The sequence below is a fragment of the Nerophis ophidion genome, linkage group LG24, assembly GCF_033978795.1.
Source record: "Nerophis ophidion isolate RoL-2023_Sa linkage group LG24, RoL_Noph_v1.0, whole genome shotgun sequence".
In the NCBI taxonomy this organism is placed as follows: domain Eukaryota; kingdom Metazoa; phylum Chordata; class Actinopteri; order Syngnathiformes; family Syngnathidae; genus Nerophis; species Nerophis ophidion.
Genome location: NC_084634.1, coordinates 27,398,860 through 27,426,223, shown reverse-complemented (window position 1 = coordinate 27,426,223; position 27,364 = coordinate 27,398,860). Strand labels below are relative to the sequence as shown.

Below are 27,364 nucleotides of genomic sequence, written 5' to 3'. Positions count from 1 at the left end.
TGCTTTATATCATTTCATCTTAAATAATAAATTAATATTGGAATATGTCCAATTTGATCCACATTAGAATGTTTTTAGTCCATTGTGAGTTGGACTTCTAGAGTAAGAAAAAAAAATCAAATCAAATAAAAATCCGAGGTTTTTGGAGTGAAGTTATGAATCCGTGCCTATGGTGGCGCACCGACACTGCTTGACGCGCTGCACCCGTTTCTTCCTGGTCCCCGGGGTCTGTCCGGGGCAGAAGAGGGTGTACGTCACCGTGCTGAAGCTTTTGGGCTTGCAGGCCGAGCAGGACTCGAAGGCGTCCCCGTCCCGGTAAACGTTGCCGGGGGATGTAGAAGGAGTTGCACTGGCCGTAGCAGAAGCGGTTGATGACGGCGCGGCTCAGGCAGCCTTCCTGGCGGATGGTCTGCTTGAGGGGCTGCGTCTTGCACCAGTCCAGGCGCAGGTACCGACGCTCCGTTACGTGCAGCGCCTCCTGGCTGGACTCCAGAACCTCGTCCGTGGCGCCGATTCCGCCGGCGCCATCCCGCGGGAAATAAAGCCGCTGATGGGAGGTGACGGCTGGCAATTACGCGCCGGCGCGTCGTTCTGGTTGGATTTATCTGCGTGCGGAGACTGTCCCTGGAAGGCAGCGGACTTGCTGGGAACCAGAACCAGAACTGCGGAGAACGTCAACAAGGACTGGACTCTCATCGTGGACGCTGGAAAGCACACTGAGACATTTACGCACACTTTACGCACAGGTTTTACGCAGTTAGAAATACTGAATTACCTGTTGATCTTCCAGAATATCCCGAGCATGTGTTGAGTGCGCATGTCCTCTCTGGCTTTTATGCGCTTTCTTCCTGCTCCTGCCCTGAAACCATGCCCCCTTTCCAGAAAAAAACAAAAACGTGCCACTCGTGTCTGACGCAGATAATTATTTTATAAGACAGGAACAACCAAAACTATTACATTGCAACAAACTAAAGTAAATATATGTGTGTGTATGTATATATATATATATATATATATATATATATATATATATATATACATATATATATGTAATATATATATATATATATATATATTTTTTTTTTTCAAACATAATTTTACATCATTCTATAGCAGGGGTCTCAAACTCAATTTACCTGGGGGCCACTGAACGCAGAGTCTGCGTGAGGCTGGGCCGCAAGAAAAGGTTTCTTAAAAATTTGTTTTGCATATCTTCAGCATGTCTAGTTGTATAATGACGTTTCAAATTGTATCCCTTGTGCACCGCAACTTTCTCTGTGCAAATAAGACACGTCTGGGTTCCCCTGGGCTCAACAAAGAAATATTGCATCTCCCACTTTGCCTGGAATTGTCTTTGCTCATCACTAACCTTTCTCTTTACTGCAGGCTTTGAAAAAGACGTGCTTGTGGTAGTGGAATATATCTGTATTTAGCCGACGCACGGAGAATATTATTATTTTTCACAATGTGTGTTGCTCCGCTTTTCCTCCCTACAGCAACACGGCGGTTGGCAGGTAATACCGGGATGGCGAGCGCGAAAAAGTGACGTCCCTGGAGTGTTATGCGGCATCATATACAAATACAGTGGGGCAAAAAAGTATTTAGTCAGCCAAAGATTGTGCAAGTTCTCCCACTTAAAATGATGACAGAGGTCTGTAATTTCCATCATAGGTACACTTCAACTGTGAGTGATAGAATGTGAGTTTTTACCAAAAAGTTCTATTTTGGTTTCATCTGACCACATGACATTCTCCCAATCCTCTGCTGTATCATCCATGTATCCATTTTGGTATAAACTCAACTCGTTGTGTTTGGAGGAAGAAGAATACTGAGTTGCATCCCAAGAACACCATACCTACTGTGAAGCATGGGGGTGGAAACATCATGCTTTGGGGCTGTTTTTCTGCTAAGGGGACAGGACGATTGATCCGTGTTAAGGAAAGAATGAATGGGGCCATGTATCATGAGATTTTGAGCCAAAACCTCCTTCCCTCAGTGAGAGCTTTGAATGGTTGACCAAATACTTATTTTCCATCATAATTTACAAATAAATTATTTAAAATTCTTACAATGTGAATTCCTGGATTTTTTTTTCACATTCTGTCTCTCACAGTTGAAGTGTACCTATGATGAAAATTACAGACCTATGTCATCATTTTAAGTGGGAGAACTTGCACAATCGCTGGCTGACTAAATACTTTTTTGCCCCACTGTATATGTAGTGTTCATTGTGTGAGGCAATGCAAATTATACAATTAAAAAAAAAACAAATAACTGTTAGAATTGGTCCAGGTTATTGTGGACTGTTAATACTGACGGACAGGTGTTGCGGTGTGACTGCAGCTAGGCACCTAAGAAAACCCACGTCTCCCTGGCAACGTCTCTGTCGCTTTCAGTTATTTGCCGCTTTCCCACTAACGCAGGGGTTGGCAACCCAGAACGTTGAAAGAGACATTTTGAACCCACATAACAAAAATTGTCTCTGTTTGGAGCACACAACGCTGTCAAGCACCATTCATATAAAACTTGCGGGCCACACTAATATTAAACTTTCATGTTAAGGTGGGTCCGCAAAATAACGTCTCGCGGGCCACAACTGGCCCGCGGGCCGCGTGTCTGAGACCCCTGTTCTATAGCTTTTTACCATTAACGTGGAGCCCGATTTATACAGGTTGAAAAACTTATTCGGCTGTTACCATTTAGTGGTCAATTGTACGGAATATGTACTTGTACTGTGCAATCTACTAATAAAAGTTTCAATCAACCAATCAAAAGCTATGCTTTGGCGCCATCTAGTGGTATGCCAAATAATCACTTAATTTAATATTCAAACACAGTGTTACTGTTCAAACTGTGTCTAATGTTGCAGCAGCCAAAACTATTATACTTTTGCCTTGTTTTTAATGAATACTTAGGCCTAATACACTATTGTATTTCCATGCTGGTCATTACAGTGCTACTTGGAGAGCCAAGTGTTTTGAGAACCACTGTTTTATCGCCAAATGTGTCACACACAACAAAAAGAGTTGGATTTAATTTTGCAAAGGTTTAATATACTTTGTAATAACTTTTTTCAAGACAAACACATAATCAAAATGAGTATTTTAATCTCTTTACAGCCACTGTTGAAGTAATCTATACTGTACAATTTAAGGGTGTCCCAATACAAATTTTTCACTTCCGATACCGCTGTTGGAGCTCTCAGTAACGGCCGATACTGATCCGATTCGGCATCAGCAGGAATCTTATGTAGTATTTTGTAGTGTGGAAAGTTGTACAAAGGTTTAAGTGTAATTATACACACAAAACAATGGTAGGTATGAAAAACACTAGTATATTTACTATTAACCATGCAGGAATTGATTTATGCTGTCTTTAAATTAAAGTGTTGTTTTTGGCGACACCTACTGGCCACAATATTTATTTAAGTGGGATGCCATTGGGGTCACGTGCTTTATCAGTATCACGCTTTCTTCAAAAAGCTGTGCACTGCTAAACGTGCTTGTTGTAGCCATTAATGCTGACTTTAGATTATTTGGTTTTGATTATTTTTTTAAATCAGCAAGGTGTTTTACAAATGTGTTGTGTTAGTTGTACACCCGGATTAATGTGAATTTATTTTTTTTAATTATTGACTTTATTTTTTAGTATCAAATGGCTCAAATGGTCATAGAAAATGTATAGTTTAAATAAGTATTACTTTTTTTTTAAACAATGTCAAAAAAGTTAAAATGTGTTGCACGTTGACCTATATATATATATTTTTTTATGTTATTAAGAATACAATGTTATGCTGAGATGTACCTACAGCAATTTTAAAGACAAATGATACAAGCGCGGAATGTTTTCTTCATCCAAAGGGCGACCTAACAGAAAATACTTGAGAAACACAACCCTATGTTTAGCTCATGACGCTGAAAGTTGAATGATGCTGACATGTTTGTTACTGGATATTTTCTGATATCTGCCTTGGAGACTTGATAAGTGACACTCAACTATAATTAGTTTGTACTTGTTTATATTGACAAATGCTCTGTTTTAGACTGCAATATTGTTAAATACAGAACACATTTCGCACATCTAGCTTGCATGTTATTGTGTGCTTAGCTGTTGTGTAGCTGCTACCTCCTAGTAACATATAGGCTACCATGTTTACCTTTTGTAAATGACTTGACTAAAATCCGAAAAAATCTCAAATTGTGTTTACTGGAGGACGTTTAGACGTTAACTGGCTGCCCAGCTGTGCGCATTTTACACGCGGACCGATATTCCATTTATTGCTGATATCAATATCGGATCAGGACACCCCTGTTTATATTCAAGATATCTGCTTATAGGGTTTTATGTTCATCTCCATCATTATGAATAAACACTTTTTGATATAAATTCTAACCTAGCCAGTTGACATATGATCAAAATAAACTCGTTGCCTTATTCTCAAAGATTTTTTTGGACTGCTTCAATTGTAACCAAAACTATATTTGAATTTAACTTGTGGGTTTGGTGCTTGCAGGCATGGTCGACGCCTCCTCTTCCTCCGAGAAGTCGGGGACAGATTTCTTGGCCACCACATTGTCCAGCCTCTGGCCCATCAGGTAAGGGTTGCTGACGCTCTGTAAACAGGACATGGAGAAAATACAAGTCAGGGACTACTGTGGGATTTGTTGATAACTCAAAACGATGTGTCCAAAAGGTCTTTCACCCTTTTTCTCCGCTTTGCGCCGCCCTTCAGTTTTTGGTACAGAAGTTCCTTATTCTGGAAAGATAAAAACAAAACAAAAAACAGACAATTTACAACCAGTGTTAACGCCTTCACTCAACTCTTCAAATGAACGGAAAACACATCTTGGTTTTGCTCTTTGGCGCACGCTGCAGCAATTATTTTTAAGTCTAGGTCCGAAGTGTGTTTTTTTGCAGCTTTTTTGTGGTATTAATATGGAATATCAGTTGTTATATTTTACTCAAACAAGTAAACATGATAGGGTATAAGCTACTAAAAGATAGCTGCTACACAACAACTGAGCACACAATAGCACACAAGCTAGACATACGTAGTAATAAATGTCCTTAATTGAACAAAATCGCAGTTTGAAAACACATTTGTCAATATAAACTAGTATCAAATAATTATAGTAGCATATTGATTACAAAGTCTTCAAGGATGAAGTTTATTAGAAAGTATCCAGTAACAAACGTGTCCGGATCATTCGACAAACTGCATAATGGGCTTGATTTATCAATTGTTGCGACCAGTAAGTGTTGCCAAGAAAAACTGCCACTCCACTTCAACTTAAAAATAGCATGCGTCCATTCCAAACTGTTAAAAAAAAAAGGTTAGTGTTTTTCATACTTAGCATTGTTTTGTTTGAGTACTTTTAGCGCAGCGGTTTTCAGCTGGCAATTAGCGCGACAGTTGTCAGCTAGCGATGAGTGCGCCAATAGTTACCTAGCGATTGCCGCACCAGTTTTCTGCTAGTGTTGACAGCTAGCGAGTAACGCGTCGGTTGTCATCCAACAATGAGTGCAAAGTTGTCAGATAGCAATTAGGGCGCCGGTGGTCAGCTGGCGATTGGCATGCCAATTGTCAGCCAGTGACTGGTGCGCCAATTTTCAGCTGGCGGTTAGCACGCCAGCTGTTAGCCCGCGATGATAGCGCCAATCGCTAGCTAAATATTGCCGCTCCAACCTTCTGCTAGAGTTGACAGGTAGCGAGTAACGCGATGGTTGTCATCTAGCGATGAGTGCACAGTTGTCAGATAGTGATTAAAGCGTCAATTGTCAACGAGCAAGGAGTGCGCAAATTGTCAGCTAGCAATTGGTGCACCAGTTTTCGGCTAGCGTTTACTACGCTAGGTAGTTACCAATTTAGTTTTTGCTAATATCCCACACTACAAAATAACAAAAGTATGTACTATAATTTGTGCTGATATCGTATCGGATTTCCATCCATAACTCAACGCTCCAATGTAAGTATTGTATCTGAAGTGAAAAAGTTGGGGCATCCCAAATAATAATGTAATTTGTGATATAATTCTTATGCACTGATAATAATTTTACATGTCATCTAATATCTACTGTACTTTACGGTAAAGGGGATAAAAATAGTAAATAAATGTAAAAAATGGATTACAGCAGGGTTACAAATAATTCTGGGAGATTTTAAAGAGGCTCAATGATGCTTTTACATGTTTTAAAAATCTAGCTTTAATCATATGAAGCCAATAAATATTGTTTTAGTGCATATAAACATGCTGAGTGTGTTTGTGAGGACCCTTCAGTTTACATAGGAATAAATGAGTAATACTAAAGACAGACATTGGGGCCACAAACAGAAAAATATTGTTTTATGGCTACAAAAATTGTGTTAATATTAATGTTTATACTGACCCACTTCATCAGAGCTGGGTACTGGTTTCCCGGATCATACAAGTGTCCGTGCTTCTGGAACTCCCGGCTGAACTCGGCTGTGTCTGGAGCGTTTTCCATACACCCGTCAGCTACTGAACAGGAAGTATAAACAGCGATAATTATTTCCCCCAAACATACCATTGTTGACAGAAATATAACTTATAGATAGATAGTACTTTATTGATTCCTTCAGGAGAGTTCCCTCAGGAAATGGAGCTAAATTAGGGCCCAAACATGTTGTACTTGAGAAAATACATTTTGAAACCGAAAAATCAGGTTTTGACGTTGAATTTGGAAAAATTATCAGTGCATTTATTGAAAAAATAAGTACACAATTTTTTTCAGATTTAAGAAAAAAATCAGGTGGAAAAAATAATCAGAAAAAAGAAGAGGGGGGTGGAGTAAAATAAGAATATTTCAAAAAGTAAAAAGGGGAAAAAGGAAAAAGAAAGAAAAAGAGAAAATTATCTTAAAAATATAAAAGGTAGATAAAAGGAAAACTTGAAAAAAACCTGAAAAAAATAGGAGGCAAAGAAAAAAGAAAAAAAGAAAAAAACATCTAAAATATGATTAATAAATACAAAGGGGGAAAAATTAAGAAAGAAAAAAGACAAATAGATTAAAAGTAACAAAAAGGAAAGATGGAAATATACATCGGAAAAACTAAAAGGGCAAAAATAGAAAAAAGAACAAAAAGAAAAATATTATCTGAACAATAAAGAGGAAAAAAGTAAAAGAATCAGAAAAATTAAAATCTAAAAAGGAAAAAGAGAATTTTGTTTACCTAAAAATAAAAACATTTAAATAAAGGAAAAATGTTTAAAAATGAGAACAAGAAAATGAAGAAAAAAAAGGGGGTAAAAAAGGAAAAATCAAGAAAAAAGAGAAAAAAATAATCTGAAAAATAAAACAAGGAAAATACATGTATCTGAAAAATAAAACGTGAAAAGACATGTATATCATAAAAAGTGGAAGAATAAAGAAAAATTAATCTAAAAAAGAAAAAAAGGGATGAATAGGAAAAAGAAAAAAAAATTGAAAACGAACTTAACCAGACCAAAAATATATACTGTAAAAAGTATTTGACTCGGGCGTTTTGGTCCTGCAAAAGATCATTTATTTAATAGCGACCCAAATATAAGACAAGATCCATCCATCCATTTTCTACCGCTTATTCCCTTTTGGGGTTGCGGGGGGCGCTGGCGCCCATCTCAGCTACAATCGGGCGGAAGGCGGGGTACACCCTGGACAAGTCGCCACCTCATCGCAGGGCCAACACAGATAGACAGACAACATTCACATTCACATTCACACACTAGGGACCATTTAGTGTTGCCAATCAACCAGGTGCATGTCTTTGGAAGTGGGAGGAAGCCGGAGTACCCGGAGGGAACCCACGCATTCACGGGGAGAACATGCAAACTCCACACAGAAAGATCCCAAGCCTGGATTTGAACCCAGGACTGCAGGACCTTCGTATTGTGAGGCAGACGCACTAACCCCTCTGCCACCGTGAAGCCCAGCTCAAATATCAAAATATATATTTAAAACATTTAATAACGTATTTTATCTTGTATACACTTAGCTATGTATTCTTTCAAAACGAGATTTTAAAAATGTCAAAGATTAGTTTTGTCCCTAATTCATCCCCCTAAAAGCCTGAGTTCCTACCCGTCTTTCCGAGGGGACAAGGGTTTGGGGGGTCCGGGTAGCTGTGATCATCACTGAAGTCTTTGGGAACATTGTCCCCTGCCAGCTCTGCGACAATGTTGGGAATATTCCCGTAAGGACCAAGGTGCTGCAGCCCCTCGTGAGCACCGCCTAGTGGAGGAAAATATAATGCCATTTAGAATAGTCCTATGTATGTAATAAGAATATACAAATAACGGTGTGACGTATGCGGGTTTGTTGGTTTATATGCAATATAAATTATTATTACCCTGTATGCTCTGCGGACCGACGATGTTGGTGGCCTGGTGGGCTGGATACTCCACCCTGGGCCGAGCGATGCCCAGCTGCTCCATGACGCCGTGCAGGAGACGCTGGATGTCGGCCTCGGACACCTGGCCAGCCCCGGGGGTACTGCGGGCCGCAGCGCCGCCGAGCTGCGGGACCACCAGGAGCCCCAGCAGCGATAACCGCACCGCCCAGCTCATGTCCGTCATCTGCAGGTGAACAAAACAAACGCGCCAAAGATGAGCAAAATTGTGTACTTTTCAGTAATTACATAATTACGTTTGAATAAATATGAGATTGACTCTGTTATGATTGATGCACATGAACGCAAAAAAAAAAAAAAAAGAAAAAATCTGCTCCTGCCTAAACACTGCCATTAAGATCTATTTATAGCCATGGTCACGCATATATATAGAACCTCACAACCTGCTTTAATTTACGTTCAGGTGAGCTGTTTGAGTGTTCGCCAGAAAAAAATATAGCAATTGTATCTTAATCAAAAGAGATGTGTTACTTTTCCTACCTTGTGTCAATAAAATGAGCTGCAGACTAAACCGATGTCCATCAAGGTAAAAGCATAACGAATGTCCGCGTTTCCGGCTTTCAAAATAAAAAATAAAGCGACTATCAATAAACCATCAGGAAGTGAATTATTTGAGACCACAGCTAAACTATAAAACATTTTCAGTCCCCGTTTTGTTGGAGTTGTATGAAAAATGTCATAGTTCGAATTTATTCACGTGACATTTATTTTGAAAAACTGAGTGGGTTTCCTTGGCTACAGTGTTGCATAAGAGGTCCAGGCTCAGTTGCTTAGTAACCAACACTACTCTCTCCTGATTGGCTTGTGTGTTCAGCCGGGGAGACAAGAGGGAACAGGGACACGTTCGAGTGTCAAATTTCAGCAGTAGATAAAACAGACTCGTCTTTATGTCAATATTCAATTTATATTCAAAGCTAAACACCTTTTTTAAAAGCGTGAACACATTTTGAATTCCGATTTGTTTTAACTTTCACTCAAAATGTCTCAAACTTTTTTATATATATACATTGACAGGTTAATAGCAAAATAACTCATGCAAAAGTATACAAATTTTAAACTATATTTGTAAAAAAAAGAATTAAAACATGTTTGATGATTTTTTCAGGACTGAGAATAAACGTTTTGGATTATTTTCTGTTGTGTTTTTGCTCAAAAGTCTCAAACAGCAGTCCTAATCAAAACGTTTTTAACAGTTTGAATTAGTAAACTAACTCGTTATTCAAATTCACAAAAATTTAAAGCTATTTGTTAAAACATGTTAGATAATTGTGTTTAGGTTTAAAGAGTGTAACATTTTAGATTAGTTTTTCTAATTTTAAATGTCTCAAACTTCCATTTTTAACAAAAATGTAAAACGTTTAAGAATTGTGGATTAATAGTAAAAAAACAGGTTAATACTAAAATAACTCATGCAAAACTATACTAGTTTTAAACTTCTATTTGTAAAAATTTTTTTTTAAAAACATGTTTGATTTTGTTTAGGACTGAGAATAAACATTTGACTATTCTCTGTTGTGTCCTAATCAAAACTGTTATATTTTTTTAACAGGTATGAATTAGTAAAATAACTCATTCAAATTTACACAAATTTACAGCTGTCTGTTAAAACATGTTAGATAATTGTGTTTAGGTCTAAAGAGTGTAACACATTTTAGATTTGTTTTTTACTTTTAAATGTCTCAAATTTCAGTTTTCAACAAAAATGTAAAACATAAGATTAATAGTAAAAAACAGGTTAATACTAAAGTAACTCATGCAAAAGTGTACTAATTTTAAACTTCTATATATGCAAAAAAAATTAAAAAACATATGTGATGATTGTTTAGGACTGAGAATAAACATTTGACTATTTTCTGTTGTGTCCTAATCAAAATTGTTATACACTTTTCAACAGGTATGAATGAGTAAACTAACTCGTTATTCAAATTTACATACATTTAAAGCTATTTGTTAAAACATTTTAGATAATTGTGTTTAGGTCTAAAAAGTGTAACATTTTAGATTTGTTTTTTACTTTTAAATGTCTTAAACTTCAGTTTTTAACAAAAATTTAAAACGTTTAAGAATTGTGAATAAGATTAATAGTAAAAAAAAACTTATGCAAAAATATATTAACTTAAAAATGGTATTTGTTAAAAAGTATAATTGTGTTTAGGACTGAAGCAAACATTTGGATTCATGTTTTTTTTTTACTTCAAAATTTTTGACACTTACATAACTAGTTATAAAAATTCATACACATTTAAAACTTTTGCTTAAATTTTTTTTTGTGATAATTTTAAGACCGAGGTTTGTGATATTTGAGCAAATACATTAATCCAGATTGTTCTACACCCTTCAAAAAACAAAATTTCATGTAAAATTTATACCAATTTCAACCTGTGACATTTGATTAACAGGCCATCAAAGGGTTAAACCAAAAAATGTTTGAGGTATTCGAGCAAAGAGAAAAAATATGAATCTAAAATGTTAGTATATCCATGGGAAAATGAAGGCTTTGGAGTAAGAGCCAGCGTATTGTACACCTGTGAAATAATTGGACATTGAAATTTAACTGGGGGAAAAAAAAACCTCAGGATAAAGTCTGTATAATGAAGTAACAATTATGGTAAAAAATCTGAAAAATGTACTGACACGACAAACAAAAAAACACATTTGTCCCTTGAGACTTAAAGGAAAATCCAATCATGAAAATGCTTGTATTTTTGTATAAACATGAAAACATTTTATTGAGCATGAATTATGCAGACACATGACCCATACAACATAAATACAAATGTTTACATAAATCATTAAATGGTGATTATTACTATTTAAAACAAAAATCCATGTGTACTTGTGTCATAGAGAGGAGCGTCTATTCCAGGCCGCTAGCTGTAATTTTCCCATTCCAGCGAGTGCAGAAGGTGTGAAGGCGACATCAGGTCCTCGAACCAGCCTTTGGAAAAGGCCAAAGTGCGTTTTCATAAGTCAGATCAATTAACCATAAAAAGGTTTTGCTTCAAATAAAAAAACTTACCTCCTCATTCTCTCAGATGTAGACGCCGCACCGGAAAAGTTGTGTTCTATGCAAAGATTTCGAGATATTTCTTTTTAGATATCATTTACACCAATAACACATGGAAGTACCTGTGGATGGCAGACATGTCCTAAACAGAAGGACATTGGGGAAAGTCTCCAGACCCAGACTCCTCCTCAGTGTCGGTTTTTCCTGCAGGGTGGGCTCCAGTTTCTGCTGAGAGACAGGCAGTCTGACCTTTGACCTTCCTTGAATCCACCGCGCAGTCTTCACTGACCCAAGCAACGCAACAAAACAAAAAGGTGAGTCAAATTATGTGTAGCATAAATAAGTCAGTTACTAACATCTCCTACAGCAGTGGTTCTCAAACATTTTTTGTCATCCCCCACTTTGGACAAGGGGGAGTTCTCAAGCCCCACCTGCCCCCATGCCAAGTTTAACATTTTCATATTTATTGAACGTCAAGTAACATTCAAGTGGTATACATTCAAACTCCATAACATAAAACATCAAGTTCAATAATAAATAAAATAACTGCAGCTGTGGTATAACTTGCATCAAGTTCAATAATAAATAGAATAACTATTCTGCCAGTTTTATTTGAAAGAAATCAAGTGGCTTATTGACGTGATTGGAGTGTGTGGTCTTGAGGTGTCTAATTAGTTGGGTCTCATGCTGTCTGTTGCAAGCGGTTTTAGACACAGAACACACAGGGGTCTCTCCTCTGCCCCCACCACCGTTGCCGTGAATCCAAGAGCAAGATACCCTTCATATTTTCCTTTCGGTTGGCTTTTTGGTTGATTAAGCCCGTCAGATTTTTGTTTCTCTGCAGGCGCTGGCTCTGATTTGACAACCTTTGATGTGCGAGTCACAAATTGATCCATTTTGTGTAATTGTGGCCCACATATTAGTAGGGTTGGGTATCGAGTATCGATTGGAACCGGGACTAACTTTCCGATTCTCCCAGAATCGTTCAAAAGTTTAAATTTCGATTCCTAGTTTCGATACCCAGTCCGCAGAGCGGAAAAAAAAATAGGTCCGCCGACCGAAAGAAGAAGCCGCTGAACACCAACTAAGAAGCGCCCACCGCCGGGAGTGTTAGCATAGCCGAGCCTATGTAGCCGAGCGAGTCAGTCAAGCATGGATAGCGGGCGTCGGCGGTCGAAAGTGTGGCCTTATTTTACTAAAAAAAAAATGAAATGTCGGCGAAATGTAACACGTGCGACAGGACTGTTTTGTGCTTAGGAGGGTGTACGTCGAACATGATGAAGCACCTCCAAATTCATGGAGTACAAATAAATGCGTGTCCCGTCTTCGACGCGCTGCGCCGACCGTCCTCCTCTGCCTCTTCCTCTGACTCCGGCTGTGACGCCCAGCCTGGCACCTCAGTGACTGCACTGCAGTCCGAATCCGGCAAGTAAAACAATATATATGCAATGTGTTTTGCGCCAACTTTGAGGCAGCTAACAAATTGGCCCGCGTATTTTTTCATAGACAATTTACAACCTGCTAGCCAGGCTCCGCGATGTGCTCAGCGTACTCCGTTCACCGTAGCGGCAATGGGGAAGATGTCGGTGCCACAGATGGAAGAGTGCCACTGAAAGGTCACTGCACATAGTCAAAAAACTGCATCCCTTTTCAGAGGTGGAATCTCCAACATTTAGATTAGTTAAGCAATAACGTTAGAGCTAAGATAATTGATACTGGACTAAACAGTAACAGCAACATTACATGTTTATGTTTGCAGGGATATGGTGAAAACTCTCAACCCAAAATACATACCACCTTCCAGGGACTACCTGGCAAATACATTGATCCCGGCATGGTACAAGAAGAATCGGAATCGAGAATAGTCAGGAATCGGAATCGAAACAAAGAATCGGAATTGGAATCGTTCAAATTCAAACGATACCCAACCCTACACAGCCTGCTACCCATCTGTGTGAAAGATTTTCCGCTTAGCCCCTCCCCCATTAGTTACTGTTGCTATATCCGTCAAACTTTTGCTCCTACCTAGAAATTTGAAGCCTAGAGGAAAAATAAGTAATTCACATTTATTTACATAACAGATTTCACAGACAGAATCACAGTGATTCAGTGTGTATAGAAAATGAAAGCATAGTAAAAAAAAAAAAAAAATCTAAGAATAAAAAAATAAAAGTGAAATTTCCTCCCGTTCCTCGCGCCCCACCTGTCATGTGTCTATTCCCCACCAGTGGGGCCCGCCCCACACTTTGAGAAACGCTGTCCTACAGTCACTGCAAATGCAAATAGGATATAGATAGATATCTATCATCTCAGCTGCCAAAGATATAGGAGATGGATATCTCTATCTTTGGCAGCTTAGTCACAGATGACCATGCTAATTTACACTCTTGTGTCAGACACTTATTTCGATTTGATTAATTTATTTTTTTTATTTATTTTTTTAATGTTGTAATGGTACTTTAATAGTTTGTTTTTATGTAAATAATTTTGTCATCCTATTTTAGTCATTAATATATTTTCAGTTTTAATGTGTTGTAATTAGACAATGCACTTATTGAATTATAATTTTCACATTTTAACTTCATGTTTTGTTGATACGGTACATTCATGTTTGTTGACAACGCCTAGCATGGCTGTGCAAGCAAATCCTTGAGTGACAGTCCCTGTTGCACTTTGCGCAAACATGTGTAGAGACTTCGTCCCGCTCCTGCTGTACGATGGTATTTGCAGTAAGTTTCCTCCTTTCCCTTCTCTGCGAGCTGGCCTCTCCTCAAATCAGCCTCTGCAATACACCGTCTAACCACTTGACGCCAGACATTTTGGTTCTTCGCCTGTATCTCCCAGCTGTCTAGAGGAATATTACACTCCTTCAGATCTCTTGCATGCGTCCTTGAACCGGAGGGAGAGACAACCAACAAGTCTGGAACCAGCAGCCAATTGTCCATACATAATGTCCTCGGGAAGCCGTCCGTCCTCCCTCTGCCGAACATGTCACAGCCATCGAAGACGGCGCTGGCTAAGCAGAGAGTTCATGCTATGGATATTAGCCCGCTGAAGAATGACACTGTATAGAAAGTAGTCCTGCCAACTACAGGCTGCGAATCTTTGGGTGTCCCACGATTCGATTCAATATCGATTCTTGGGGTCGCAATTCGATAATATAGATTTTTTCGATTCAACGCGATTCTCGATTCAAAAATTATTTTTCCGATTCAAAACGATTCTGTATTCATTCAATACATAGGATTTCAGCAAGATCTACCCCAGTCTGCTGACATGCTAGCAGAGTAGAGATTTTTTTTAAGGCTTTTATAATTATAAAGGACAATGTTTTATCAACTGATTGCAAGAATGTAAATTAGTTTTAACTATTAAACAAACCAAAAATATGACTTATTTTATCTTTGTGAAAACATTGGACACAGTGTGTTGTCAAGCTTATGAGATACGATGCAAGTGTAAGCCACTGCCACTATTCTTTTTTTTAATTTTTATAAATGTCTGAGGGATTTTTAATCACTGCTATGCTGAAATTATAACTAATATTGATACTGTTGATATTCATTTTTGTTTCACTACTTTTGGTTTGTTCTGTGTCGTGTTTGTGTCTCCTCAATTGTTCTGTTTATTGCAGTTCTGAGTTTTGCTGGGTCAGGTATGGTTTTGGAATTATGGTATTGCTGTGTAGTGGTTGTTGGATTGATTAAAAAAATAAATAAAAAAAATCAATTTTTTTTAAAATGAGAATCGATTCCGAATCGCACAACGTATTCGAATCGATTTTTCCCCACACCCCTAAAGGATACGTTTGATGCACCGCATGTGGAAAGCGATTTATCTATATATCTTTAGACATTTGGTAAAAATCATAATGAAACTTTTTGAAAACAGGTTACAGGTTAAAAAAACTTGATTGCACGGACACAAATGGCCTAAAAATGTCCAAGCATTTAGAAAAAGAAAAAAAAAGAAAAGAAAAAATAACTTGATTTTTGAACATTTGATTGCTGTGAATCGTTTTTTGTTGAGCCCTAATAAATAGTACCAAGGACCAAAAAGCATTATTAAAAGGGGTACTGCCCTGTTTCTCGGAATTTTGCCCATCATTCCTAATCATTAAGACAGTGGTTCTCAACCTTTTTTCAGTGATGTAAACCCCTGTGAACATGTTTTTAATTCAAGTACCCCCTAATCAGAGCAAAGCAATTTTGGTTGAAAAAAAGAGATAAAGATGTAAAATACATCACTATGTCATCAGTTTCTGATTTATTAAATTGTATAAGAGGGCAAAATATTTCTCATTTGTAGTGGTCTTTCTTGAACTATTTGGAAAAAAAAGATATAAAAATAAAAAAAATCTTGTTGAAAAATAAACAAGTGATTCAATTTAAAATAAAGATTTCTACACAGAAGTAATCATCAACTTAAAGTGCCCTCTTTGGGGATTGTAATAGAGATCCATCTGGATTCATCAACTTAATTCTAAAGATCCATCCATTTTCTACCGCTTATTCCCTTTGGGGTCACGGGGGGCGCTGGCGCCTATCTCAGCTACAATCGGGCGGAAGGCGGTGTACACCCTGGACAAGTCGCCACCTCATCGCAGGGCCAACACAGATGGACAGACAACATTCACACACTAGGGCCAATTTAGTGTTGCCAATCAACCTATCCCCAGGTGCATGTCTTTGGAAGTGGGAAGAAGCCGGAGTACCCGGAGGGAACCCACGCAGTCACGGGGAGAACATGCAAACTCCACACAAAGATCCCGAGCCTGGGATTGAACCCTGACTACTCAGGACCTTTGTATTGTGAGGCAGACGCACTAACCCCTCTGCCAAAGTGAAGCCCAATTCTAAACATTTCTTCACAAAAAAAAAAAAAAAATCTTTAATATAAAAATGTATGGAACATGTCCACAAAAAATCTAGCTGTCAACACTGAATATTGAATTGTTGCATTTCTTTTCACAGTTTATGAACTTACATTCATATTTTGTTGAAGTATTATTAAATGAATATATTTATAAAGGATTTTTGAAATGTTGCTGTTTTTAGAATATTAAAAAAAAAAAAATCTCACGTACCCCTTGGCATACCTTCAAGTACCCCCAGGTAAGTATGTATTTAATGTAGTAACAGGCACATTTATATTTGATAATTACATATTTTGATCACTTTAAAGGCCTACTTAAATTAGATTTTCGTATTTAAACGGCGATAGCAGGTCCATTCTATGTGTCATACTTGATCATTTCGCGATATTGCCATATTTTTGCTGAAAGGATTTAGTAGAGAACATAGACGATAAAGTTCGCAACTTTTGGTCGCTAATAGAAAAGTCCTGCCTTTACCGGAAGTATGTGCGCGTGACGTCACGAGTTGCAGGGCTCCACACATATTGACATTGTTTATAAATGGGATACACCAGCAGTAAGAGCAATTCGGACCGAGAAAGTGACAATTTCCCCATTAATTTCAGCGAGGATGAAAGATTCGTGAATTAGGATATTGATAGTGAAGGACTAAAGGAAAAAAAAAAATAAAGACTGCCTCCGTTCCAGATGTAATTAGACACATTTACTAGGATGATTCTGGAAGATCTTTATCTAGTTATGGTTTTAATAGTTTTAGTGAGATTTTAAAGATTGTCAAGGCATACCTCGAGGTCGGATGGCTGCGGTGAACACACAGTGTCTTAGAGAGAAGCCGAGGAGCCAAGCTCACAGCTGCCTTTTTTGACATGACAGCTGCTGCAGGACGACGAATAATCCATGGATGTCTCCGGTAAGATATATATATCACAATTTCCCCATCCAAAAACATGCTGGTTGACGTAGAGAAAACGTTCGCTTGACCGCTCTGTGTTAAAGCTTCACAACAAACAAAGAATAACAGACTGTGTCTCGGTGCTAAAGACAGCTGCAATCCACCGCTTTTTACCAACAGCATTGTTCTTTATAGTCTCCATTATTGCAAAAGATTCAGCAACACAGATGTGAAAAATACTGTGTAATTATGAGATTAAAGCAGACGACTTTTAGCTGCGTGTGGTGCAGTGCTAATATTTCCTTACAGTCAGTGATGTCACGCGTAATCAATTTAAAATTGCAATTTAGTAAACTAAAAAGGCTGTATTGGCATGTGTTGCAATGTTAATATTTCATCATTGATATATAAACTATCAGACTGTGTGGTCAGTAGTAGTGGGTTTCAGTAGGGCTTTAAGCACCCTTAACTATTACTCACTGCAGACTTTGAGAGCAAACATACATAAAACATCACTTAATGAACAATGTCAGCGGTCATTAAGCTGCCGACTGCTAGGATGTTCATATATTCCAATTTAGATGTCTGAGTTGACCGCTAAAAAATACAACAACAACATTACAGGATCACGGAACTCTTCAAAACTAAATAGAATTAAAATTAAAGCAATTTTAATTTGAAATTTTCTGTAAAAGGAATGCGTGGGTTCCCTCCGGGTACTCTGGCTTCCTCCCACTTCCAAAGACATGCACCTGGGGATAGGTTGATTGGCAACACTAAATTGGCCCTAGTGTGTGGATGTGAGTGTGAATGTTGTCTATCTGTGTTGGCCCTGCGATGAGGTGGCGACTTGTCCAGGGTGTACCCCGCCTTCCGCCCGATTGTAGCTGAGATAGGCGCCAGCGCCCCCCGCGACCCCGAAAGGGAATAAGCGGTAGAAAATGGATGGATGGATGGATGTAAAAGGAAAGCCAAAGGGAGCCAGGGCAGAGGCATGAAAGAGCCGCAGGTTGCAGACCTTTGCTTTAACTACATTAGTTTTGTTGCTGCTCTGTAATTAAACAGTTTTTTCCCAGTTTTGGCAACAGCTGTGAACAAACATGGCCTGCTCTAATAATGTCCTACCTTTCAAACTGTGCCTTTTTCGGGTTCCTCTCTTTGAGCTTGTGTCCTTCACGAGATGGAAGTTCATCAGGAATTCCATGCTATCCATGACAGCCTTGGGGATCACACCTGGTCGATGTAGGTCACAACAAGAGTTAAGTACGGGTCTCAAGCGGCGGCATCATCCTGACAGTGGATGGGGATCACCGCACCGAATGATTGCGGATTTTCGATAAAGGTGCGCAGGACGAGAATTCGGAGTTCAAAGCGTCCTTCGGACATCTCGTCCTTGTTGGGAGGCGGTAAAAGACATGGAGCAAATACCATGGCCAGATTGGAGGCGGTCATCAGGTTCTCTTCACATCTGACAGGAAAAGAAAATTGGTCAAAATTGACGACCACCGTGCATCTACCAGTCATCCTCCAATTGTGTTAACGTGTATTTAACCCAGTGGTTCTCAAACTGTCATCCCTCACTTTAGACAAGGGGGAGTTTTCAAGCCCCACCTGCCCCTATCGCCTCAACAGAACGCTAATGCCAAGTTTAACATTTTCATATTTATTGAACGTCAAGTAACATTCAAGTTGTATACATTCAAACTCAATAACATAAAATAACATCAAGTTCAATAATAAATAAAATAACTGTGCAGCTGTGGTATAACTTGCATCAAGTTCAATAATAAATAGAATAACTATTCCGCCAGTTTTCTTTGAAAGAAATCAAGTGGCTTATTGACATGATTGGGGTGTGTGGTCTTGAGGTGTCTAATTAGTTGGGTCTCATGCTGTCTGTTGCAAGCGGTTTTAGACAGAACACACAGGGGTCTCTCCTCTGCCCCCACCACCGTTGCCGTGAATCCAAGAGCAAGATACCCTTCATATTTTCCTTTCGATTTTTGTTTCTCTGCAGGCGCTGGCTCTGATTTGACGACCTTTGAGGTGCGAGTCACAAATGTATCCATTTTGTGTAATTGTGGTCCACACATTAGCCTGCTACCCATCCGCGTGAAAGATTGTTCCGCTTAGTCCCGCCCCCATTAGTTACTGTTGCTATATCTGTCAAACTTTCACTCTTACCTAGAAATTTAAAGCCTACAGGAAAAATAAGTAATTCACATTTATTTACATAACAGATTTCACAGACAGACTCACAAAGTGATTTACAGTGTATATAGAAAATGAAAGCATATTAAAAAAAAAGTAATCTAAGAATATAATTTAAAAAAAAAAATTTAAAGTAAAATTTCCTCCCGTTCCTCGCGCCCCACCTTTGAGAAACGCTGATTTAACCGAACACATTTTTAGTTTTTACCATTCAAGTCTCATAATAGCATCAAACCACCACAAGATGTCAGTATCACAGTCTGTTAGGCCTCTTCAAAAGGTTGCTCTATCTAAAATAGTCAACTTAAAACTGCCACTCTTTACCTGTGGGATACTTTGGACAAGAAGTCAAACAAGTAATGCAGACAGGAGGAGTTTCTGGCAGGCAGCAAACAGGACAGCAGTTGGAGGGCCGAGGTCCTGTCCTGCAGAGGAGCAAGCATCTGGGCCTTGAGCATGGCGTCTTGGATCTCCGGAGGAAATAACGGTTCCGGAAGCTCCCTGCAGAACTGTTTGATAAGGGTGGCCACGTCGTAGGGGAAAGCAGTAGATAAACATGCCTCTCCGCGATTCAGCTTGGCCTGAAACATTCATAAATCGCAGGATTCATTCAAGTTTGTTTAGTACAAAGCACCATTTTTTTTTTCTTTTTACACATTCTAAAAAGACAGAACACCTCTCAGATTAGAACATTGCACAAAATAGAAAAATGCAACTGGCACAAATGCTTCAATAGGATCTTTTAAAAAAACAAAATGGCCAATGACCTGTGCGTGTTATTGTATGTGGTCTATGATTTGCGTGCATACCATCATAATGAACGTGTACAATTAATCGCAAGATATAAGTTTGTACTTATGCCAGTAACAAGGTTGTTATTGTCATAATAAATGATAAGATATTAAATGTCAAGTTTGTTTTCATAAAAAATAAATGTGGGTAGACTATAACACATTTCTACTTTGAATATCCATCCATCCATCCATCTATTTTCTACCGCTTATTCCCTTTGGGGTCCCGGGGGGCGCTGGTGCCTATCAGCTACAATCGAACGGAAGGCGTGTACACCCTGGACAAGTCGCCACCTAATCGCAGGGCCAACTCAGAGACAACATTCACCCTATACTTTGAATATGATAAAACCAATAAAATGTAAATCAATATAAATTAACAATTTTGCTCCAATTCAGTTTTGTGTTACATTTCAATCAATGCCGGTACCAATTTTCAGTACTTGTGTGTTAATGTTAATTGTTTAATAAATGGACCATTTTAAAATGAGCCGATTATTATGACTACGCTGTCCAATTATGTCTTGTCTTATCACTACATTTCTGAGTATTATTTGAAAGTATTATATTGTGGACTTTGTATGCAGTTGCAATTCCAAGACCTAAAATGGCGGTAGTTAGGAGCGCACAAAAAAACCAAAACTATATCAATTAGTCATTCCGAGTGTAAATTGATTTATTCCTAAAAAGTTGTTTAAAAACTTAAAAAAGTTGGGATATATATAATTTTTGGAATAGGCTATCCCAATGCAACCAGGGGCTTTTCTAACTTGTAACCTGTTTTGAAAAAGTACATAATTTTTACACCAAATACGTTGCGAGAATTGGTTCGAATCAAGAGCTGTTGAATCGAGAATCCATACGAAATCAAATAGTTAACCCACAAATCGCATCGAATTGTTAGGTTCCCTAAGGTTCAATCCCTTAGCACTAGTGTAAAGGCTAGTACGTTGCCTTGCAAGGAAGTAGCCTTTGTCCCAAAGATACATTTCTAGTCTTATGGTGTGTTCCATTTGTACTGGGAAGTCAGAATTTCCGAGTTCCGAGTCGGAATTTCAACTGAAATGCCCCTCAAGGTCAGATTTCTGACTCGGAAAGTCAGAGCATTCTAACCACCCCCAAGATAGTTTCAAAAACAGCTGCTCTGAATGTTAATAAATTAAAGTACCAATGATTGTCTCACGCACGCGCACGCGCACGCACGCACGCAAAATTATTCTCTGCATTTGAGCCATCACCCTTGATCACCCACTGAGAGGTGATTAATATGCTCTTCTAAAATAGTCATTAGCACTTCTGATAAACTTTTTTCTATTTCATGTGGAATGTCCGCAGTTCATGGCTGGCAATAGCGTCCGTGTTTTATTTTCATTCACCTTATTTGGAGGTTGCAGAAAAAGTCCATATTTTCCCATAAGTTTTTTTTATTCAGACAAGCACAATAATATATTTCGTAGATGTGACCATCTTGATTTCCAACCTTGTAACTGGAATGCTTACATGCTTCAACTTCCAACCGCCGAGGTAAAAACAACACAGCATTACGTTGCGCCCTACAAAGTATTTAAACTGTAAGTATTGCCCTTATTACACACGAACTCTTTGACTGAAACATGCGTCTTAGTTGTAGTTTTCATCATCAAATGTGGCGGTGTTGATATTGCCTTAGTAGAAGCATTTAAGTCTCACCTTAAAACTCATTTGTATACTCTAGCCTTTAAATAGACTCCCTTTTTAGACCAGTTGATCTGCTGTTTCTTTTCTTTTTCTTCTATGTCCCACTCTCCCCTGTGGAGGGGGTCCGGTCCGATCCGGTGGCCATGTACTGCTTGCCTGTGTATCGGCTGGGGACATCTCTGCGCTGCTGATCCGCCTCCGCTTGGGATGGTTTCCTGCTGGCTCCGCTGTGAACGGGACTCTCGCCGCTGTGTTGGATCCGCTTTGGACTGGACTCTCGCGACTGTGTTGGATCCATTGTGGATTGAATTTTCACAGTATCATGTTAGACCCGCTCGACATCCATTGCTTTCCTCCTCTCTAAGGTTCTCATAGTCATTATTGTCACCGACGTCCCACTGGGTCATTATTGTCACCGATGTCCCACTGGGTGTGAGTTTTCCTTGCCCTTATGTGGGCCTACCGAGGATGTCGTGGTGGTTTGTGCAGCCCTTTGAGACACTAGTGATTTAGGGCTATATAAGTAAACATTGATTGATTGATTGATGTAAAAATCGCTAATGCCAATCAGTAGCAGGTATTTGGCAAAGCCAATAAAAGTTAGGGGCAACACAGCTAAACAGAGGTTAGTACATGTGCCTCACAATGACGGTCTTGGGTCCGATCCTGGGCCCAGGATCTTTGTGTGAAGTTTGCATGTTCTCCCTGTGACTGAGTGGGTTCCCTTCAGGTACTTCGGTTTCCTCCCACCTCCAAAGACATGCACCTGGGGATAGGTTGATTGGCAACACTAAATTGGCCCTAGTGTGTGAATGTGAGTGCTATTGTTTGTTTTTCCTGCGATGAGATAGCAACTTGTCCACGGTGTACCCCCCCATACGCCCGAATGCAGCGGAGATAGGCTCCAGCACCCCCCATAACCCCAAAAGGGACAAGCTCTAGAAAATGGATGTTTTTTGTTTTTATTCAGACGAGCGCAAAAATAGCTTTCGTGGATGTGGCCTTTCTTATTTACGACCTTGTAAATGGAATGCTCACAAGGGCCGACATCAAACTTCTGAGGTAAATGGAACACAGCATTATGTTGTGCCCTACAAAGTGTTCATAGTCTAAGTATTGCCCTTATTACACAAGTTTTTTGAAACAAATGCTAATCAGTAACATGTATTTGGCAGTTACCATCAAACTAGTGCATTTTAGAAAAGTGAAGCCTTACTTTAAATAAATGGGGTATACTTGTATTGCGCTTTTCTACATTCAAGGTGTTCAAAGCGCTTTGACACCATTTCCACATTCACACACTAATAGCGGAAGCTGCCATGCAAGGCCCTCACCCCGACCCATCAGGAGCAAGGGTGACGTGTCTTGCTCAAGAACACAACGAACGTGACTCGGATGGCGGAAGCTGGGGATCGAACCAGGAACCCTCAGGTTGTTAGCACGGCCCCTCTAACAACCAACAAACGCACGCATCCACTTCACTTTCATTTTCTATCAGGCATACTGGTTTTGTTGGCATGGAAAATTGCACCAATAAGTGCTTGTTTACCCGCCAAGTGTTTAGTCTGCAACCGGACTTGGCGTCACAAAAAAAGGCATCAAATATTTAAAGGTCCAATAATATTTGTATATCAACCAGAGTCAACAATGTAACTTTTTTCTCATTACCTTTCACCTGTATGCTCATTTATTATACTTGTTTAAGTTTTTTTTTTTCGATATTAACATTTTTAGAACATGTAAAATTAGCTGTGGACATATGTACATACAAGGTACATACATCCACACCCACATCTACTGTACAAACATACACATACACAAACTGTACATACACATGCATATGATCACGTTTCACCAAACAGATAACAGTCTCTCCCAGATGAAACTGGGTAAAACTTGGCACACTGATAAAGTTTAACCTAATCTCAATATAACACTCTACAAGTTTAATACAGTTCGCTTCTCTTTCTTCCCCTCCATTTATCTGCTTTCTTTTGTAATTTACAGTTCTCATCACATGTATGTATTGTGGCATTTGAAACAATCATATTGTTGATAGTAATAGAGGTAGTTATTAGTATCATTCATTATTAATAGTGCTACTTCCGTTGGTGTTTGTATTGTTCCATTTGTACCCCGCCTTCCGCCCGATTGTAGCTGAGATAGGAACTAGCGCCCCCCGCGTCCCCAAAGGGCATAAGCGGAAGAAAATGGATGGATGGATGGATTGTTCCATTTGTAGGGCAATCATATTCATTACTACCTACTTCAGCAACTGCTTCTTTCCTATCATTTTTCATATCATATTTGTACATATCCTATTTGCTGATGTTCTGTTTTCTCTGTCTTATCCCAGTCTCAACCCTGCAATTTCCCCCCTCTGTCTTCCCTTTTTTCTCTTTCTATTCCCTCCTGCTGCAGTCGGGCAGCACCAAAGATTAAGTAAATTAATTTAACAAAGTCAAATAAAAATAAGGGAAATAAAGACACGTATCCCACATTTGTTATTTTTAAAGTAAATCTGAACAGCAGATATGGGCACCTACATCAACAATATGACTGGCCTGAGTAGCTGGACAGAACACATTTTTTTTTGCTGAAAAAGGCATTAAATAATATTTAAAGGTCCAATAATATGTGTATATCAATATGCAGTCAGTGCCTATACAAAGTACTGAATTCAGTACCCGTCCTTAAGACCAGGGATCTCAAACTAACTTTACTTGGGGGCCACTGCATGATGCAGAGGCTGGGCCGCCAGAAAAGATTTCCTAAAAAATGTTTGCAAACTCCTCAGCATGTCTGGTTGTAAAACGATGTTTCAAATTGTATTCCTTGTGCACCGCAACTTTCTCTGTGCAAATAAGACACATCAGGGTGCACCTGTGCTCAACAAAGAAATATTACATCTCCCACTTGTCCTGGAAATGTCTTTGCTCATCACTAACCCTTCTCTTCATTGCAGGCCTTGAAAAAGACATGTTTGGGGTTGTGGAATATATTTGTATTAAGCCGACACACAGAGAATAATGTTATTTTCGCAATGTGTCGTTCCGCTTTTCCTCCCTACAGCAACACGGCGGTCGCCGGATAACAGCCGGGAAAGTACCGGGATAGCGAACGCAAAAAAGTGACGGCTTCCAGAGTGTTATCTGGCGTCTTATAGAAATAAATGTAGTGTTCATTGTGTAAGGCAATGCAAATTAAACTAAAAAACAAATCATTTGAATTGCTCCATGTTATCGGGTCTGTTATTACTGACAGACAGTTGTCGCTGTGTGACTGCAGCCGGGCACATAAGAAAACCCTCGTCTCCATGGCAACGTTCCTGTCGCTTTCACTTACTTGCCGCTTTTCCAATAACGCAGGGGTAGGCAACCCAGAACATTGAAAGAGCCATTTTGGGCCCAAATAACGCTGTCAAAGGCCTACTGAAACTCACTACTACCAACCACACAGTCTGATAGTTTATATATCAATGATGAAATATTAACATTGCAACACATGCCAATACGGCCGGTTTAGTTTACGCTTATGTTGACGCGTGCTTGTGACGTTATTGGTTGGAGCGGACATTTCAGCCCAGCACCACTCACGGATAAAAGTAGTCTTTTCATCGCATAATTACATAGTAAATTGGACATCTGTGTTGCTGAATCTTTTGCAATTTGTTCAATTAATAATGGAGACTATAAAGAACAATGCTGTTGGTGGAAAGCGGTGGATTGCAGCTGCTGTTAGCAAAACAAACACAGCCGGTGTTTCTTTGTTTGTTGTAAAGCTTTACTATGGAGCAGAGCGGTCAAGCGAACATGTTTCTCTACCACATGTCAACCAGCAAGTTTTTGGATGAGAAAATTGTGATATTAAGTCGGCTCTTACCGAAGACTTGAGCAGAGTTTGCGTCCTCCTGCAGCAGCTGTCAAAAAGGGAGCTGTGAGTTTCTTGTTTCCTCCATGGCTTCCATCAGAGACACTGGCGGTCACCGCAGCCTTCCGACTTTCAGGTATGACTTCATAATCTCACTAAAACACTAGTAACACAATAAGCAGATAAGGGATTTTCCAGAATTATTGTGGTAAATGTGTCTAATATATGAATCACTCCCACTGCTGTTGCCTTTTTATTTTATTTATTTTCTTCTAATGCTTTACTCCAACTTTCCCCATACACAAATCTTTCATCCTCGCTCAAATTAATGGGGAAATCGTCGCTTTCTCGGTCCGAATCGCTCTTGCTGCTGGTGGCTATGATTATAAACAATGTGAGGAGCCATACAACCCGTGACGTCATGCGCACATCGTCTGATACTTCCGGCACAGGCAAGGCTTTTTAATTAGCGACCAAAAGCTGTGAACTTTATCGTCGATGTTCTCTACTAAATCCTTTCAGCAAAAATATGGCAATATTGCGAAAGGATCAAGTATGACACATAGAATGGACCTGCTATCCCCGTTTAAATAAGAAAATCTAATTTCAGTAGGCCTTGAAGCGCCATTCATATACAACTCACGGCCGCATGAACATCAAACTTTCATATCAAGGTGGGCGCTGCAAAATAACATCTCGCGGGCCGCAATTGGCCCGCGAGATGTGTGTCTGAGACCCCCAATTAAGACACAGGTCGTCGGCCACTTTTATTTTATTTAATAGAGGATTCGGGGACTTTGTTTTTGTTTTTTTAACTTTGTTTTTGTGTGCAATGTTCCAATCACTGGTATTCCTCATTTAGTAAGTGGATGACTACCCACCCTGAGAGTCTTGATGCGAGGGAGAGAGCCTGGTTTTCTGAACAGACCCACGGTCCCAGCACGCTCCAGAAGCAACGAGCAGGCGTCCACCAGAAAGCTGACACACACAAAAAGAGCCGACACATATTTAAAACCACGTATTGTCGTGTGGTTTCTCTGCGCACTTACCAGGGCACCAGGCCGAATTCAGAAATGAAGCACCTCGGCAAATTCTCCAAAGGGACACCAAAAACCTTCGCGCCGCCGAGAAAGAGTCTCTCATTTTTCCTCTCAACACGTTTGACATTTATTCCATGGATGACTTGAAGGTGGAAGCGAATCACGTTACTGTCTGTAACTTTCATGTTAAAAACCATCAGGCGCTATTAAAATCAGTCTTTATAAAAACACAAATGAGTCAAGGAGGCAGGTTAATTAGGCTAATTTATACCACCTGTGGGAAACAAGTAATGCTGCTTTCGAGATACCGGGAAGTCAGAGAAGTCCTCTTTAATACCGGTCGGTCATCACTAAAAACAAACGTCGACAATAAGATAGAATTAATTTGCAAATGCATAATTTGTCACCAGTCATATTTACTTTTGCTTTAAGTGCTTTGAGGTTGCAACGTCTACGCTCCGTGTGAGGTCAATTCTTTTTCCCAATATCCATGAATGCATCATAGGATTCCTTGTTCTCTGCTGTGCAACTACTGGGTTAAATATCGTTTTTTGTATAGTTGTTTTTTTTTTTTTGCTAAAATTTTGTTATAT

At 39.2% G+C, this 27,364-nt stretch overlaps 3 protein-coding genes across 5 annotated transcripts; all 3 read right to left on the bottom strand.

Moving 5' to 3' along the window:
• On the bottom strand, positions 1–978 carry grem1a (gremlin 1a, DAN family BMP antagonist). The gene is given in 4 exon segments (XM_061885637.1): positions 1–324; positions 326–505; positions 508–704; positions 776–978. Coding segments are annotated over 3 exon segments (540 nt in total). The 5' UTR covers positions 697–704; positions 776–978; the 3' UTR covers positions 1–153.
• Positions 979–3,031: 2,053 nt separating this feature from the next.
• Positions 3,032–11,345, bottom strand: LOC133542068 (neuroendocrine protein 7B2). 3 transcript variants are annotated; one of them, XM_061885896.1, is made up of 6 exons: positions 11,244–11,345; positions 8,348–8,573; positions 8,080–8,229; positions 6,388–6,500; positions 4,703–4,756; positions 3,032–4,613 (listed from the first exon to the last, which is right to left on the bottom strand). In XM_061885896.1, the coding sequence occupies exons 1-6, from the start codon at positions 11,250–11,252 to the stop codon at positions 4,488–4,490; spliced, it is 678 nt and encodes a 225-aa protein (XP_061741880.1). In that variant the 5' UTR covers positions 11,253–11,345; the 3' UTR covers positions 3,032–4,487. The 3 variants fall into 3 exon arrangements, with proteins under 3 accessions (XP_061741880.1, XP_061741881.1, XP_061741882.1); XM_061885897.1 differs by having other exon boundaries at positions 6,388–6,497; XM_061885898.1 differs by lacking the exon at positions 11,244–11,345 and adding an exon at positions 8,888–9,028.
• Positions 11,245–27,069, bottom strand: LOC133542067 (inactive Rho GTPase-activating protein 11B-like). Its single transcript, XM_061885895.1, has 8 exons — positions 26,781–27,069; positions 26,613–26,709; positions 19,718–19,974; positions 18,499–18,650; positions 18,308–18,415; positions 11,537–11,693; positions 11,427–11,472; positions 11,245–11,345 (listed from the first exon to the last, which is right to left on the bottom strand). Exons 1-6 carry the CDS (start codon positions 26,966–26,968, stop codon positions 11,557–11,559), a joined length of 939 nt encoding a protein of 312 aa, XP_061741879.1. The 5' UTR covers positions 26,969–27,069; the 3' UTR covers positions 11,245–11,345; positions 11,427–11,472; positions 11,537–11,556.
• Between the last annotated feature and the right edge of the window lie 295 nt (positions 27,070–27,364).

Excerpts from the sequence above, each read along its gene's own strand:
- LOC133542067 (XM_061885895.1), bottom strand. The coding sequence starts at position 26,968 with ATGGTTTTTAACATGAAAGTTACAGACAGTAACGTGATTCGCTTCCAC. Across the intron at positions 19,975-26,612 it reads CTCGCATCAAGACTCTCAGG|GCCAAGCTGAATCGCGGAGA; the intron begins GTGGGTAGTCAT and ends TGAATGTTTCAG. Across the intron at positions 18,416-18,498 it reads CGAAAATCCGCAATCATTCG|GTGTGATCCCCAAGGCTGTC; the intron begins GTGCGGTGATCC and ends TACATCGACCAG.
- LOC133542068 (XM_061885896.1), bottom strand. Across the intron at positions 8,230-8,347 it reads CGGTCCGCAGAGCATACAGG|GCGGTGCTCACGAGGGGCTG; the intron begins GTAATAATAATT and ends TTCCTCCACTAG. Across the intron at positions 4,757-6,387 it reads ACCCAGCTCTGATGAAGTGG|AATAAGGAACTTCTGTACCA; the intron begins GTCAGTATAAAC and ends TTATCTTTCCAG.